This window comes from Harmonia axyridis, chromosome 4 (assembly GCF_914767665.1).
Source record: "Harmonia axyridis chromosome 4, icHarAxyr1.1, whole genome shotgun sequence".
Classification (NCBI taxonomy): Eukaryota; Metazoa; Arthropoda; class Insecta; order Coleoptera; family Coccinellidae; genus Harmonia; species Harmonia axyridis.
This window is the reverse complement of record NC_059504.1, coordinates 33,258,035-33,274,659: the sequence shown is the minus strand read 5'-3', so window position 1 is coordinate 33,274,659 and position 16,625 is coordinate 33,258,035. Positions and strand designations below refer to the sequence as shown.

Sequence of the window (16,625 nt, the reverse complement as noted above, 5' to 3'; positions counted from 1 at the left end):
TTTGTGGAGATTAATACATACTTTTGATTTTTAGTTTCATTCAAAAGAGCACTCGTCCAGAACCTAATATAAGATGTGGACTAATGAATGGACCAAGAATACTTAAAGATCATGGTCATAAGACAGAAGCACAGCTTCGAAGCTATCCAAAAGTCTTAGTATTTGTGGAGACAGCATTTTCCAAATTAGGCAGAGAAATTGCCGAATTATTAGTTCATACTCGTATCAAGTTAGTATTATACTCAAATTTTAGTGATTATTACAATGTTTTTAAATATTTATATTCTTGTTCTTGCTTATCACTTGTCCTAGAGTGGAATTTTTTTTCAATTGAGTGTTTTCTCATTTATAATTTACTTCTTAGGTATAAGGTAGAGGTAGCAGGAAAAAGTTTACCGGTATTAACAAACTTGGATAAAGGTCGATATGGTGTAATCGTCTTTGAGAACTTCAGTAAATATTTAGAAATGGATAACTGGAACAGAGAATTACTAGATAAATATTGTCGAGAATACCTAGTAGGAATAATAGGATTTATTCCTCCAAATGAAGAGACTTATGTAGGATCTCAACTTAAAGGATTCCCACTTTTCATTCATACCAATTTAAGATTAAAAGTGAGTATTTTAATATTGAATAAGAAAATACCTTTTTCATATCAAATTGAAATTTATTATTTTTATTGAGAATACGTCAAATAAAAAAAATATTTTTCTAATTCTAATTTTAATTATATTATTCAATTTGAATATTTGAGAGCAGTTAATTTTTTAGGATGCTGCCCTCAATCCATCATCGCAGATATTGAGATTGACACGAGCTGGTGAAACTGCTTGGGGGGAACTACCAGGCAATGATTGGACAGTATTTCAAGCCAACCATTCAACTTATGAACCATTGGAGTGGGCACATAAAAATGATTATTTTAAACCAACAGAAGGTAATTAATGAACATTCATTAGGCGATTGCCATTAGACGAAAACAATCATCATTTTGTTTTGAAAATTTGCATATTGGGGTTTGAGACAATGATCTTTCTCCCTAAAATATTTTTAGAGCTTTACAACTTTCATTTATACTGGAAACCGACTTCTACTTTCTTAATTCAAATGGCACACCCAGTATATTATTGCATGATTAGATAACTTATTTGTTGACAATTTTAGCAGTATGCCATAACTTGGGTAAAAGCTCAACGGTTCATGAGTTAGTGGAATTTTTATGAAATAAATGGTGTTAACGAGGACTCCCATTTTTTTCCGAAAAAACCTTTTTCATTTTCGATTCTGCCAATATGTAGTATTATGTATGCGTTTTGAACCAAAAATGTACAGGCTGGCAGGAAGACCATAAACTTGACAACTCAAATTCATTAATTGAACTAAGGACAAATTGCAATTTTTGAGTGGAGTAGTCTATGACTTCCAGAAAACAAAGAAAAGAACTAAAACTCGATGTTTCATTAACTAAATTTGACATTGACTTATCACACATTAAAAAAATAAAAATGAATTCGTAATTAATAATATCATTTATTAATTCGCTCAATGCCTTTTTGAGGAGACATCAAAGTAGAAGTTGAATTGGGAAGGATGCAGCACCCCTCCTGGACGCATATACATATACTGCAGACGCACAAAGGATGAGCAAACAATTCGCATATGTTAGGCTACGATCGGTTTAGTAATCACGGCAGGCGCGTAAACTGGCGACGTAATTGGATCTGGTTCGATCTTACATGTCTTTAATTTGCATTAGGTATTTATATGTGTTACAAAAGTGATATAAACAATGGAGAATATAGTGACAGAGGGTTATGAATGAAATTATATTAATCAAAGCAGTTTTAGAACCAAACTACAATCTAAAGAAGAAGTAGAGGTAAGGGCGTAGAATTGGGGGGTACTGGGGGGTTTAGCACCAATTCTGCAATTTTACAATTAATGTGTTTCATTCAAATTGCAATTCATTTGTTTCAGTTTTGACTTGACTATACAGTTTCCCAGTTCTTGAATTGGAGGTGGAAATGACAGATTCCCCGGGTTATTTTAAGAAATTAAGTCCCCTAACATGGATCCGCAAACGATTTGTTTTTGAGATTCAGATTTTAAAGTTCAAATTTTTTTCTCATAGTACCTTACCTTCATAACATATTTAACTAAAATTTGGCATAGATATTCTAATTTAAAATTTTCATCATATGACATGCTTATTTTGAATGCAACTCTACAGGGTGATATTTTTTCTGGAATGGTGCCTGCTTCTTTTCACCACAACTTTTTTTTGGTGAACTACTGGTAGTTTAGAATATTGGAAATTGTTCTTGTCAAACAATTGTTCAGTAATCCTCATGAAAATTCAAATCATTATAAGATCCAGTAAGCTGTGATGAATAAAATCAATTATAAGGTGTGTGAATAAGTCTTTCCCGTTTTTTTTCAAATTTTGAGCCTTTATTGTGAAAAAATGGTTACAAATGAATTATTGAAAGTATTGGCCATCGCTAGCTACAACTTTTCCCCATCTTTCTGGCAACATACGAATCCCGTTGCGAAAAAATTCGACCGGTTTGGCCTCTATCCAGTCATCCACCCATTTTTTAGCTTCCTCGTAAGGATGGAAGTGCTGGTCAGCCAGGCCATGCGTCATCGATCTGAAGAGATGGTAATCAGACGGAGCAATGTCTGGACTATACGGCGGGTGGGGTAGGACTTCCCATTTGAGCGTTTCTAAGTATGTTTTCACCGGCTGTGCAACATGTGGGCGAGCATTGTCATGTTGCAAAATAACTTTGTCGTGCCTGTCGGAGTATTGTGGCCGTTTTTCTCGCAGTGCGCGGCTCAAACGCATCAATTGTCGTCGATAGACCTCGCCTGTGATCCTTTCATTCGGTTTCAGAAGCTCATAGTAAACCACACCTAGCTGGTCCCACCATATACAGAGCGTGAGCTTGGCGCCATGAATATTTGGCTTGGCCGTCGATGATGATGCATGGCCGGGTAGTCCCCATGATTTTCTTCGCTTCTGATTATCGTAACGGATCCACTTTTCATCGCCAGTCACGATACGATGCAGAAAACCCTTTCTTTTATGTCGCTGAAGCAGCTGTTCGCAAGTGAAAAAACGCCGTTCGACGTCTCTCAGCTTCAGTTCGTACGGCACCCAATTTCCTTGCTTTTGGATCATTCCCATGGCTTTCAAACGCTTGGAAATGGTTGTTCGGTCAACTCCCAATGCTTCAGCAAGTTCTTCTTGCGTTTGACACGAATCTTCATCAAGCAAAGTCGCCAATTCTTGATCTTCAAAGATTTGCGGCCGCCCGGAACGCTCCTTGTCTTCCACGTCGAAATCGCCACTTTTGAAGCGTCGAAACCATCCGCGAACACTTGAATCATCGACACAACCTTCTCCATAAGCTTCCTGAAGCAACCGATGCGCCTCGGCAGCAGATTTCTTCAAATTGAACCAATAAAGTGAAACTTCCCGCAAATGACGTCGACTCGGCTCAAATTTCGACATTTTCACGATTTCAAAAATTTATGATGCGAAAAAATTTCAACTAATGTGTTATTGTGGAATTGTTGACAGATGAATAAGCTTTGATTATGACATATGTAACCATTGAATACTCGCACAGAATTGGTGGCGCCATCTCTTACAAAAAACGGGAAAGACTTATTCACACACCTGATATAAGTTTTGGTACTCATTTTCCCAATCTGTAAAGATTCAATAAACTGTTATAATAATAATAATAATAAGGGTAGCGGTAGGTGAATCTCTAGCGATTCACCTATCAGGAGAGTTGAATCGACTCCTGCCCACCGCAGATTCCAGGAGCTCTCTGACCCGGGAAGCTGAAACCTGTCGAAGGGTCCCTGTCCAGGGTAACGGACGAAGCCGTGTGGAAAGCAGCTCAAGAATTCTCCCACCGTAGCTCTGCGGATCGTAAAAAGCGATCAAAGGCCGTCTCCCCCACGACACGGAGGAACCCATGAATGATGGTGAATTTGAGGAATAGGAATATAGAGCCGCTGCCTGAGGTTCGTCAGGGCGTGTCTGGAGCCGGCGCTGGACATGACAGTATGCGGGACGTCGGTGACAGAGTGCTAAGGAGACGGGCGTCTGTCGAACAAAATGCTACGCCTCCACAATCTCAACATTCTAGGAGAAGAATAACACGAGTTTCTCCGACCGCTGAAGGTGCTGCGCAGGATCCCCAACCAGCACTCACCCAAGCAGGTCTACCAAGAAGACGCATGAAATGGACAAGTTCGATAAATGAAACGATCATGCGCATATATTATGAAGTGACTAATATGGAAGAGGATAAAAAAGGCTACCGTCAAAAATTATTTGAAGAATTCCACAGAAACTATCCCGAACTTCAAGTTTCTGAGCAAAGAGTAGCCGACCAATACCGGGTCATATTGAGAAATAAACTTGTACCCGATGAGAGACTTAACACTATAAAAAATGAAGTCCAACTGAGGCTACAGAAGAGGAACCTCACTAACAACGAAACGACAGTTGGAGAAAACTACGATTGTGCTGAAAACCAACACAACATCAATGCACAAATGAACTCTGAGGAACAAAACAACGCAGATGTGTTAGCAATAAGTGATGCTCAACGACGGAATATATATGCTGCATCCGTCGTAAATCCAGAAGAAGACCAAAGAGAACTACTGGAGCGATTATTTGCCACAATGAATAGATGCGTTATAGATTTTGAGGGCACAGATCCATTGAGACGACCGATTCTGCCAAGATTGAGGACATCTAAGAAACTATCTCATCTTCTGGTCATGACCAACAAGGAGATTATACCCAAGTATCTTTCTGACTACCATGATCTCGAATCATTACACCTCATCATATACTGTGCAGCATTTTCAATAGCAACAGTGCTAGGTGTGAAGCCAAAACCTAAAAGTCAGCAACCAGCCAGAGAAAAACAACAAAATAAACCACATTGGCAAAAAAGGCTAGAAGACAAAGTTCATAGCATCCGCCAAGAAATTGGGAGGCTCACCCAATTTGCAAAAGGTTCGCCGTCTAGAAGATTACAAAAAATGGTGAATATAATAATGGATCGTCACCGGCAACATACAACGTATGATCCAAACAATAAAATGCTCAACAAATTTTAGACACACTGAAACAAAAACTTAGTGTGTACTCCGAAAGACTCAGAAGATACAATGAGAGCTATAGAAGAAAACAGGATATTATGATTTTTGAAAATTCCGAAAGAAAATTCTATAGAATGTTAAACAATAATATGTCAGCAACACCAGGAAGTTATCCAACCGTCGAGGATATTGAGAATTTTTGGACAGATCAACTGGCTACACCAACCCCCTACAACTCCCAGGCTGATTGGATAAGAAATGAAGAGAAATCCTGTGAGACAATGGAACAAATGCCGCATAACGCAGTTTCTATAAAAGAATTCCATGAAATATTGAAAAACACACATAATTGGAAATCACCCGGCCCAGATGGAATCCACAACTTTTGGTTGAAAAAATTTTGGTGTATACACGGCAGGCTAGTTGAAACCATAAATGATGTTATAAGTAATCCAACGGAAATGCCCAAATTTTTAACAACAGGGACCACTTACCTCTTACCGAAGGATATGCAACACACAGCGGATCCATCAAAATACAGACCAATTACATGTCTACCAACAATATATAAAATCATCACATCATGTATAGCATCTCGTATCTACAAACATTGCGAGACAAATAATATATTGACAGCACAGCAGAAAGGATGTTCCAAGAATGCACTAGGATCGAAAGAACTGCTGATAATAGATTCCATCATATGCAACCAAGCCTTCAAAAAACACAGAAATCTTTTTCTGACATATTTTGACTATAAGAAGGCCTTCGACTCTATTCCACATGGGTGGCTGACAAAAATTTTGGAAATATACAAGATCGATCCAATTACAATAAACTTTCTGAAGTATGCAATGTGCAACTGGAGAACGAATATCGAACTCTCTACAGCGAACATAACTACTAAAGAGATTCCAATAAAAAGGGGAATTTTCCAAGGAGATTCGTTGAGTCCCTTATGGTTCTGCTTGGCGCTGAACCCCCTTTCTAAACAACTGAATGCTACTGAAAAAGGTTTCAATGTGAAAGGAAACAGAAATAATATTGCACTCAATCATTTGCTATACATGGATGACCTCAAACTTATAACAGGCAACAAAAACCACTTGCAAATTATGGTCAAACTGGTGGAAAATTTTTCGGAAGACGTGGGGATGAAATTCGGATTGGACAAGTGTCGTACTATTAGCGTAATGCGTGGAAAAATCCAAGATGAACCGATAGCTCTCTCCAATGGACAGGAGATAGAAGCAATGAAATCGGACGATCTTTATAAATACCTAGGAATGAAACAAAACCGACGAATAAACCATCAAAGAATGAAGGAAAACTTAACAACTGAGTTCATTAGGAGAATCAACAAAATTTTGAAAACAAACCTCAACAGCAAGAACATGACGAGAGCCATCAACACATATGCATGTTCAATTCTTACATACTCTTTCGGTATCATTCCATGGAGCAAAACAGATATGGAAAACCTGCAACGCAAAATGAGAACCTTGATGACGAAAGCACACAAGCACCATCCGAAAAGTAGCATGGAGAGGACGACACTGCCGAGGAATAAAGGAGGCAGAGGTCTGCTAGACATCATGGAACTTGCCCATGGTCAAATTGAATGTCTACGAACATACTTCAAAGACAAATCAGGCACGTCAGAGATCTACAAAGTACTGTGTGAAGCAGACGAATCAACACCTTTACAACTGCAAAAGGAGCAATTGTCATACAACCACCAGACAATCCAAGAAAAACTGCAAAGATGGAGAGAAAAGCCCCTACATGGACGACATTTCAACGAGGTGAACCAGGATCATGTCGACATTGAAGCGTCGAACTATTGGCTCACATCAGGTGCGATGTATCCAGAAACGGAAGGATTTCTTTTAGCCATCCAAGATCAAGTGATCTCAACAAAAAATTACTGCAAACATATCATAAAGGATCGAACTATTACTGACGATCGATGCCGTTATGGGTGTCCAACGAACGAGACAATCCAACATATCACGGGAGGATGTCAAATGTTTGCAGGAAATTAATATAAAGAGAGACACGATGCAGTAGGAAAGATACTACACCAAGAAATGGCAACTAAATTAACACTAATTCATTCTGAAAAAGTGCCATATTACAAGTACCGACCGGAGACCATCCTGGAAAACGAACGCTATAAACTCTACTGGGATCGTACAGTTTTGACTGATAAAACAGTCCCTCACAACAGGCCAGATATATTGCTAGTGGATACACATCAAAAGGCAGCAATACTCATCGACGTAGCAATACCTAATAACAACAACATGCGTCAAAAAGAGGTCGAAAAAATTTCAAAATATAGGGACCTCGAATTTCAGATAAAGCGCCAGTGGGGAATGATATCAACGAGAACTATTCCAATTATCATCTCAACAACAGGAATAGTACCCAAAAATCTCAAGAGAAATATCAAACAACTAGGACTTAGTGAGTATATTACATGCAAAAAGCTGTTCTTTTAGGTACTGCAAGGACGGTGAGAAAATTCCTAGGAAACGAAGGACAGGTCCAAGGATCGCGTGTAAGAGGACCAGAAGTTCGACGAGAACCAGGGGGACCACAAGGACCGGACACGACCGAGCTCTACCCTTCTGATATTTTAAATATCTGGGACTGAGTGAATGTTCCTCTTAGCGAGGAGTGAGGAGCCGACGGCGAGGAGAAATCCTACGCGTATAGGCAAAAGTCGGGGATAATAATAATGAGCTTTATTTCAAATAAAGTAGGTTCATGTACAAATACATTGTCTACCTGAAGTGAAACAGTGTCAGATAATAATCTTTAGTCTATTTTATATCAAATATTATGTACCAAGAATTCTTCCACTGTATATGGTTCAATCTGAAGCAGCAACTTATAGACTTCCTTCTTGAATAGTTTGAGGTTGGTTATGTCTCTCATCTGGTTTGAAAGTCTATTATAGTATTTTATACACCTGCATTCTGGTCCTTTCTCTGTGAGTGAAAGCTTATGTATTGGATATTTTAGTTGAGTTGTTCTTGTGTCATATTTTGTAGAGGTTTTGGTTTCGAAACAGTTTCTATTTTTGAACACAAATATCAAGCATTCTTGGATGTGTATCGCTATGGCTGTAAGTAGTCCATGTTTCCCAAATATGCCCCTGCATGTTTCTCTGCATGGCATTCTCATCATTGTTCGAATAGCTCTTTTTTGCATCTTTAGCACTTGCTTCATGTTATTACCACTACCATAAAACATAATACCATACCTTATTTTGGCTTCAAAGGTTGCCTGGTAGACAACTCTCATAGACGATGAGTCAAGATAGTTTCGTAAAACACCCAATGAATAACAAATGGATCCCAGTTTTGTACACAGGCCTGTAATATGTTCATACCAGTTCAAGTTCTCATCTATAGTTAACCCAAGAAATCGTCCTGAGGTCTGAAGATCAAGTTTACTGTCATTTAGCTGAATGTGAGAAGGTGTTTGAAAGTTTGCATGTGTGGTTTTAATAATTATAGCACATGTTTTTTCTACATTTAAACATAAATTGTTTGATTGAAACCAGTGATTAGCCTGTTGGAGAATACTCTGTACTAAGTCTGCAATCTGGGGCAAGATGTCCGCCTTCAATATAAAACTTGTGTCATCGGCTAGTTTACCATGGATGTATTTGGATCAGAACGTAGTACACTCATCAGGTCGTTGATGAAGATGATGAAAAGGAACGGTCCCAGTATACTTCCTTGGGGAACTCCAAATTGAATCAATGCCTCCTCGGATAAAGTTCTCGTGCCATTACCATCTATAATTACTTGTTGTTTTCGATTTGACAGATATGACCTAAACCACTCCTTCTCTTTTCCTCTTATTCCGTAACTGTCCAATTTATTTAGGATATATTTGTGAAACAAGGTATCAAAGGCCTTAGATAAGTCCAGCAGTAAGGCGATTACCACTTTGGAATCCTCCAATGCATTCAGTACATCAGTAATGAACTGGAATGTTGCTGTTGTTGTTGATTTTCCTTTCACATATCCATGTTGAGTGGAACTTAAAATTTCCTCATTTATAAGAAAATCTACGGGTTGTTCACTTATTGCCAGCTCTAATATTTTTGAGAATGCTGGTAGTAGGCTGATTGGCCTATAGTTTTCCGGTTCATTCTCTTTACCCTTTTTGTAGATTGGTTTTATGAGTGCTTTTTTGAGCAATTCAGGAAATATACCATGCTTCATGGAGTTATTCACAAGGTATGCTAATGGAGTAGCTGTCTGATTCATACAGGCTTTAACTGTGCACATTGGAATGTCGTCAATTCCAGAACTATTTTTGTTTTTTAATTTTCCTATTATCTTAAGAGTTTCTTCTTCAGTTATCAGGCGAAATTTGAAATTGTTACTGTTGCGTGTGATATCATTCTGAAATGGAATGTTTTGGTTCTGTTTTATTTTTTCTTCAGCTGCTGTTGCAAAATGACGATTGAAATTATTTGCTATCTCTAAAGGATTTCCAGGAATCTCTTTGTTGATTTTCGTATTGTTTTTGATTTTGCTACAGTTTGCCACAGTGTTTTCATCTTGTTATCAGACTGAAGGATTTGCTGCTTATATCTTTCTCTTTTCTCATATCTAAGCATTTTGTCATATTCCTTTTTTACCTCCTTGTATGCTCCCATAAAGACTGGATTGAATGTTTTACAAGTGTGTAATATGTCAAGTCTGGTCTTGCATTTTGTAATGTTATCATTGATTGGCTTTTGTTGTCTTCTAGCAGTGGTTTTATTTTTTCTTATCGGACAAGCATAATCTAATTCTGTTTTGAACATATTTGTGAAAGTTCTCCATTGCTGATCTACTTCCTTCTCTGGAATTTTATATACAGCATTCCAATCTAAAAGCGTCAGTCTTTCGATTAAATCTTGGATATTATTGGCTGTAATGTTTCTTTTATATTGATATTCCTCTGTTTGTTCTATTTCTTCCTGAAGAGTCAGTAGTTGTGCTGTATCGTGGTCAGAAATATGTGTTCTTATTATTTGTGATGTAAAGTTTGATGATTTGATAAAGTAATGGGTCAAGAAAGATATACACATATAACGCATATAACTCGGAATCCAGTTGAGATAGGTATAGGGACGTGAATAGAAAAATTGTAGAGTGTGTTGTACTGATTCCAAAAATTGAAAAATATACTAGGTGTCTAATTTGAAAAAATAGACTTTTTTACAATTTTGTAACTTGGCAAATGATGATTTTTTTTGGTCCGTCCTGTATTATTGACAACCATAATTCAAAAGCAGTGACACAGATCAGATCAATATCTAACGACTCGCAAAATTTCTGACTCAAATCTCAAATATTGAGCGAACTAGTGTCATTTTCGTAATACGCCAATTTGATCTAAAATTTCGAAAAATAATTAATAACTCAAAAACCGTTGAAGATAGGGATGGAAAAGTAGGAGTGAATAGATCAAATATTTTATGGAGTATCATAAAAAAAATAGAAATACCGGATGTCCCATTTAAAATAACAAAGTTGTTGCCAAATTGTCGTACATCCGGCAACACTGTAAATGTGAAATTATTTCAAAAATGTACCTTACATGGCCAAATATCTATCCAGAAAATTTGAAATCTTTACCATCAATAGTTTCCATAATAATCTAATAGGCCACTCACCTTGGGACACCCGATATATATATATATATATATATATATATATATATATATTTTTTTTAATTCACACTTATTAGTGGGTTTCGTAGAGTTATCCGGACGCCAAGGCATCAAGGATAACCCTCTTTTCGATCAATGGGGGTATACGACCTTCCGTAAGATATTCACGGTTCCCAAAATCACAGCCTTCTGCATCCATGTGATCGTGTTCTTAGGCAGATTCAGCTCCTTGAGATGTTGAGTGCTCTTACGGTGGACGAGACCATTCACAGTTATGACCAGGGGCTTAATTATTACGCTTTTAAGCTTCCACATATATTTCATCTGATGTGCTAGTGCCTCATATTTCCTAATCTTTTCTGCGTAGGTCTTCGCCAAGTTGTTGTCTTGGGGAACCGCGAAGTCTATTATGGTGGCGGTTTTGTTCAATTTGTCCCACACCACCATATCTGGACGGTTATGCTCAACCCCTCTATCCGTTATGAGCGTTAGGTCCCAGTAAACTTTGGAATGTTGGTTTTCCAGTACAGTTTTTGGAGTGTACACGTGGTGTGGTGTAAAGTGCTGGATGAGGTCTTTCTGAAGACACAACAGCTGGTGTACAACCTTCCCCATATTGTTATGGCGAGCCAGATATTTCGTATTCGCTATGGTTGAGCATCCTGATGATAAATGTTGGACCGACTCCTCCGCAACATTGCACAGTCTACATTTAGTGCTTTCCACCTGCTGTTGTAGAATATATTTCAGATATGTTCTAGTCGGGACAACCTGGTCTTGTATGGCCAGGAATGTTCCTTCTGTCTGCGGAAAGAGGTAGCCTTGCATCAGGTATATATATATATATATATATATATATATATATATATATATATATATATATATATATATATATATATATATAATTTTTTTTTTCACACTCTCGTGGGTTCAATTAGATTCGCCGGGTGCTAGCACCAAGGCGAGATCCTCTGAGTCCTAATGAGGATAGACCACCTGCTATATATATATATATATATATATATATATATAACAAAGAAAAAAAAATATTGGATATGCTAACCGTAGACACGTGTTTCGGGCTTTTGGCCCTCATCAATACGGTGAAAAAGTGTTAGATGAACAACACTTGAAGAAAAACAACAAACAAACGGAGTTCACAACAGAAGCCAGCCGTCCATTTGTGGTTTCCGCAGGAAGACCCAATGGGTTTTCGGACAACAACCAACATCACCACGTAGGAAGCTATAGCTACCTGCGTGAAAACCTAGTCTTGATAATATGTGAATTCACATATTATCAGGACTAGGTTTTCACGCAGGTAGCTATAGCTTCCTGTTTCTGTATTCTTGATGCAGTTATTGATAGATTTCTCATGTGCCACTAATATTGTATCATCTGCATATTGTAAAATATACAAGTTAGGATCAAAAGTGGATATCATATCATGGCAAAAAAAAATGAACAAAAGTGCCGAGAGGGGACTTCCTTGAGGGGTACCTTGCTCAGGGTTGAAATACCTTGATATACATGTTCCAATTTTAACTGCTAGCTGCTAAGTAGGAATTGTTGACATATTCTGATGAGTTGGTAGGGAACTTTATTTTTGTACAGCTTGTATAGTAGCCCTCTATGCCACTTTATCAAAAGCTTTCTGGATATCTAGACTCATTGCCGTAGTTTTATAGTTCTTCAAAGTGGCGTTTTGTTTGTTAGACACCAAGATTGTTAGTGGATGAGTAGTTGATCTTTTGTTTTGGAAACCAAATTGAAACTTTGGAATACAGCTTTCGATATGACCTGATAGTAGTTTTCTTATTATTTTTTCGTACAATTTTCCCAATACCGGTAGCAGGGTGATGGGCCTGTAGTTTCGAACGATGTTATCTGAGGTTGGCTTTGGGGACATTTTATTCTTTAAATTATTTAAAAAGTCTCTCATTTTTCTTCGTACCTCCACTTTAGGAACACCCTGTATAAGGGAGAACAATCGAATCGATAATCAAAAAAATTCTATTATTTTGAGTAATTTTTGGATCAAACTTCGTTATCAAACTTTTTTTCTCACATTACAGATATGAGTAAACGTTGTCGTCAAAAAATTTTTTTCGGTCTATATTAACATAACTTTTATCATTTTTCTTTTTATTTCCAGGAGAAATAAGAACTCCACTTGCAACGGTTCTTCAAGATCATGGCCTTTTTGACAATATCCAGAGAGTAATTTTTGGCTCAGGCTTAAAATTCTGGCTCCATAGGCTACTCTTTTTAGATTCCTTGAGTTATTTGAGTCATGGTCAGCTGAGCTTGTCTTTAGATAGAATGTTCTTGGTTGATATAGATGATATTTTTGTTGGTGAAGTCGGAACTCGATTGAAAGCTGATGATGTTAAAGCTCTCATAGATACCCAGTCAAGGATTCAAGCAATGGTACCAGGATTCAAATTTAATCTAGGCTTTTCTGGAAAATACTTCCACCATGGAAATTCCGAAGAGGATGAAGGGGATGATTTGATTCTTGAGAACATTGATAAGTTCATGTGGTTTTCCCACATGTGGAATCATCTGCAACCCCATTTGTATGATAATCTAACTCTTCTGATGGAAGATATGATGCTGAATAAGAATTTTGCAAAGCAAAAAGGTAAGCAAGCATAAGAATTTGAATTTACCTACATAGGTCCATTAGCAAAACCTTATATTAATTTCTGAATATTACAGTCTCAAACTTTCTGTCTCAGGATAATCCTCAGTTTTATAGATATTATTTCATAGATTCTTTGAAATAATAGAGCAAGATCCATTTCAAAAGTCTTAACTTAATTATTGATCTTTTTTTTTTGTTCAATAATTTACATGATTATACATTATTTGTATTCAAGAAGCTAAAGTGAGTTAACTTAAAAAATAATTGCCAAGAATTTCGCAAATAACACATGAGTCATCAAACACCCTGATGGAAACAGATTCATCTGAAATCAATAACCCTACCACAACACAAACAAAAACAACAACAAAACATTCCTTCAAAACATATGCGAATTTATTTCACATAACACCTATTCCTAACACAACAAGACTTCAAGTCGCCGATCAATGGATAAAATTGTTCCCAGATGGATGCGATATAATTACCCAAACCACACAGGGATTTATTGTCAAATCAAATAATTCCAAGGATAATCTCACAAAAGCGCTAAAACACATGAAGAAAATGAAACTAATCAACACCTTTTGTGAAACTTCCACCAACACCTCAGTTCACAACAAGCCCAGAACTCACTTGGAATCATATTCAGCCGTAATCTCACAGGTGGAAATAGAAATAAAAGAAGAAGAGATTAGTAATTTTCTTAAGAAAAACCAAATTACACACCGATATTGTAAAAGAATTATCTCAAAGAAGACAAACAAACCATCCTTATTTATACGCATAATAACCAGTGAAGTAAAATCATATGGAAAACTAATTAATGAAGGCATCTTTTTCAAATGCAGACACTACATTGCCAAGCCAAGCTACCACCTGATCCAATACCAGTCCCTTGTGCAAGATGTTTTCAATTTACCCACACAACGGACAAATGCAATTCACCAAAAATATGCAGCAAATGTGGACAGCAACACAAGGAATCAGACTGTACAACAAGTTTACCACCAAGGTGTATTGCGTGTCAATCCACAGAGCATGTAGCATGGTCCATAAAATGCCCAAAAAGACCAGTTAAGCCCATAGAAGGTAATCCAAACATCAAAATAAGATCAATAACCAAAAAATCAGCTGATATGGATATTAAAAAAGTGGAAAAAAGCAGAATACACAAAGCTATTACAATACATGATCACATCATAGAAACATACATACACAAAATCAACAAACCCAAAAATATTGAAAGACAACAACTGATTCAAAAACTCCAGAGACGCTTCATCGACAACTACAATATTAGCACAATACCCACTTTTGTTGGCAACAGACTTTATGTACTCATGATTGACCTTGAGAATGAAAACAAAACAGTGGATACAGAGCCAGCTTAGGGGGTGCAGCTATATGGGGACATTCATGCTTAAATTTTTGTATGTAAACATTAACAACTATATCAGCAAAAAAGAGCTGATCCGATATTATCTTGAGCATAACAATGTGGACTGCACAATGTTTGTGGAAACTAAAACAACCACCAACATTCAATACAGGGATTGGAGAACATTGTGCAAACATGGAAGTATATTGAACCAAAACACCAGAGGAGGTGCACTAGTGCAGGCAGGCTTCTAACAGAGTAAAAATTGGTAGAAACAATCCGACCCACTTCAATAACCCATGGAACGATGTTCTGCATTCTACTGTTCCTTTCAATAACGAAAAAATCCACATGTTTCTGGTCTACAATGTCTACATACACCACTCTAGCGGACTTGTTGAGGAAAATTTATTGGTGAAGGCATCACAGTATAAATATTCCATCATTCTAGGAGACTTTAACGTGAACAACTTCCTCAGAAACTCAGTTTTCATCAAATTGGATACACCACCAACATTCCTAATGGAAAACAACCCAGACTCCACACCCGACTTGCTAATGTGTACAAGAAATTTAAAAGATAATATTCAAAACATAACTCTAACCCCAGACCTAGGATCCGATCACCTTGTAATTGAATTCTCAATTGATACAAAAAAACAACCTGAAGAATACACTCAAGAGACCAAATTACTTTACGAAAAATGCAACATTAAAGAAGTGAATAAAAGAATGCTTGAAGTGATTGAACTCCAAATTGAAATGACCCCTGAGTACATAACTTTTTTCCACAACTATCAAGAATAATAACAGAGGAAACACCGACTCTCAAAAAACGGTACTTCAGTCAAACCCTTCCTCCCTACATCATAAAGTTGATAAGAACAAAAAAACAATTGTTTCGTGAATAACCAAGATCCAAGTCTAAAACGAAAATTCAACAAATTGAATAGGGATATTCATAACATGATCTTGCAATACAGATCCAGTAAATATCTAGAGGCTTGCAAAGAAATCGAAGATCAAAAAGGCAGGACATACTGGAGAACAATTAGAAAACTTGCAAAGTGCACAACCCATCAACTTTCAAATCCAATACAAGTCAATGGTGAATCTCTCATTAAGGACAAATATATTGCTGATGCTTTCGCAAAACATTTTGAAAAGCTGTTTAAAAAATTCGCAAACAAAGATTTCAATGAAGAGCATAGGAAGCAAATAGAGAATTGGTACAAAAATGAACTACCCCAGATTCCATCAGAGATAACTTTTGAACCTATTCTAAAAGAAAAATACTATACTGCACTCAACCATGGAAAGAACACAACACCTGGCTATGACAACATTCCAAGAAAAATACTGAAGAACCTAGACCCTTTAGTTCACAATATTATAATTTTTACAAGGCTGATATGAATTATATTTAAGAAATGTTGTTTATGAGAGATATTATGTAAATGTAGGCACTGATATAGTATATCCAAAGTCACTTGAACTAGTCTATAAAACACTTGGCCAGAGATAATTGCAACACCGTCATAAACCATAGGCGCACAATTTTCAAGTTGAAAATAATATTTTTGCGTATGTATGGGACTCAGATGTCGATTCTTTCAGCAAATTTGTGACATGAGTAGCTTTTGCTGTTACATCTAAAATGATACTATGTCATTCTACGGTGTTATAATTTGATTATTCTTTATTCTCGACCTGTAATATACTATCAAGGAACGTTATCAACGATGATGAACTGATCGTTGCATAGAATTATA

The 16,625-nt window shown here is 36.9% G+C and overlaps 1 protein-coding gene across 2 annotated transcripts in view; it reads left to right on the top strand.

The window, feature by feature from the left end:
• LOC123678926 (bifunctional heparan sulfate N-deacetylase/N-sulfotransferase) overlaps window positions 1–16,625 on the top strand; it is a 36,122-nt gene that overhangs the window by 797 nt on the left and 18,700 nt on the right. For both annotated transcript variants that reach the window (XM_045616199.1, XM_045616198.1), the window contains exons 3-6: window positions 35–229; window positions 365–617; window positions 775–940; window positions 12,981–13,469. In XM_045616199.1, the coding sequence (XP_045472155.1) occupies window positions 35–229; window positions 365–617; window positions 775–940; window positions 12,981–13,469 (1,103 nt within the window). The remainder of the gene's footprint in view (window positions 1–34; window positions 230–364; window positions 618–774; window positions 941–12,980; window positions 13,470–16,625) is intronic.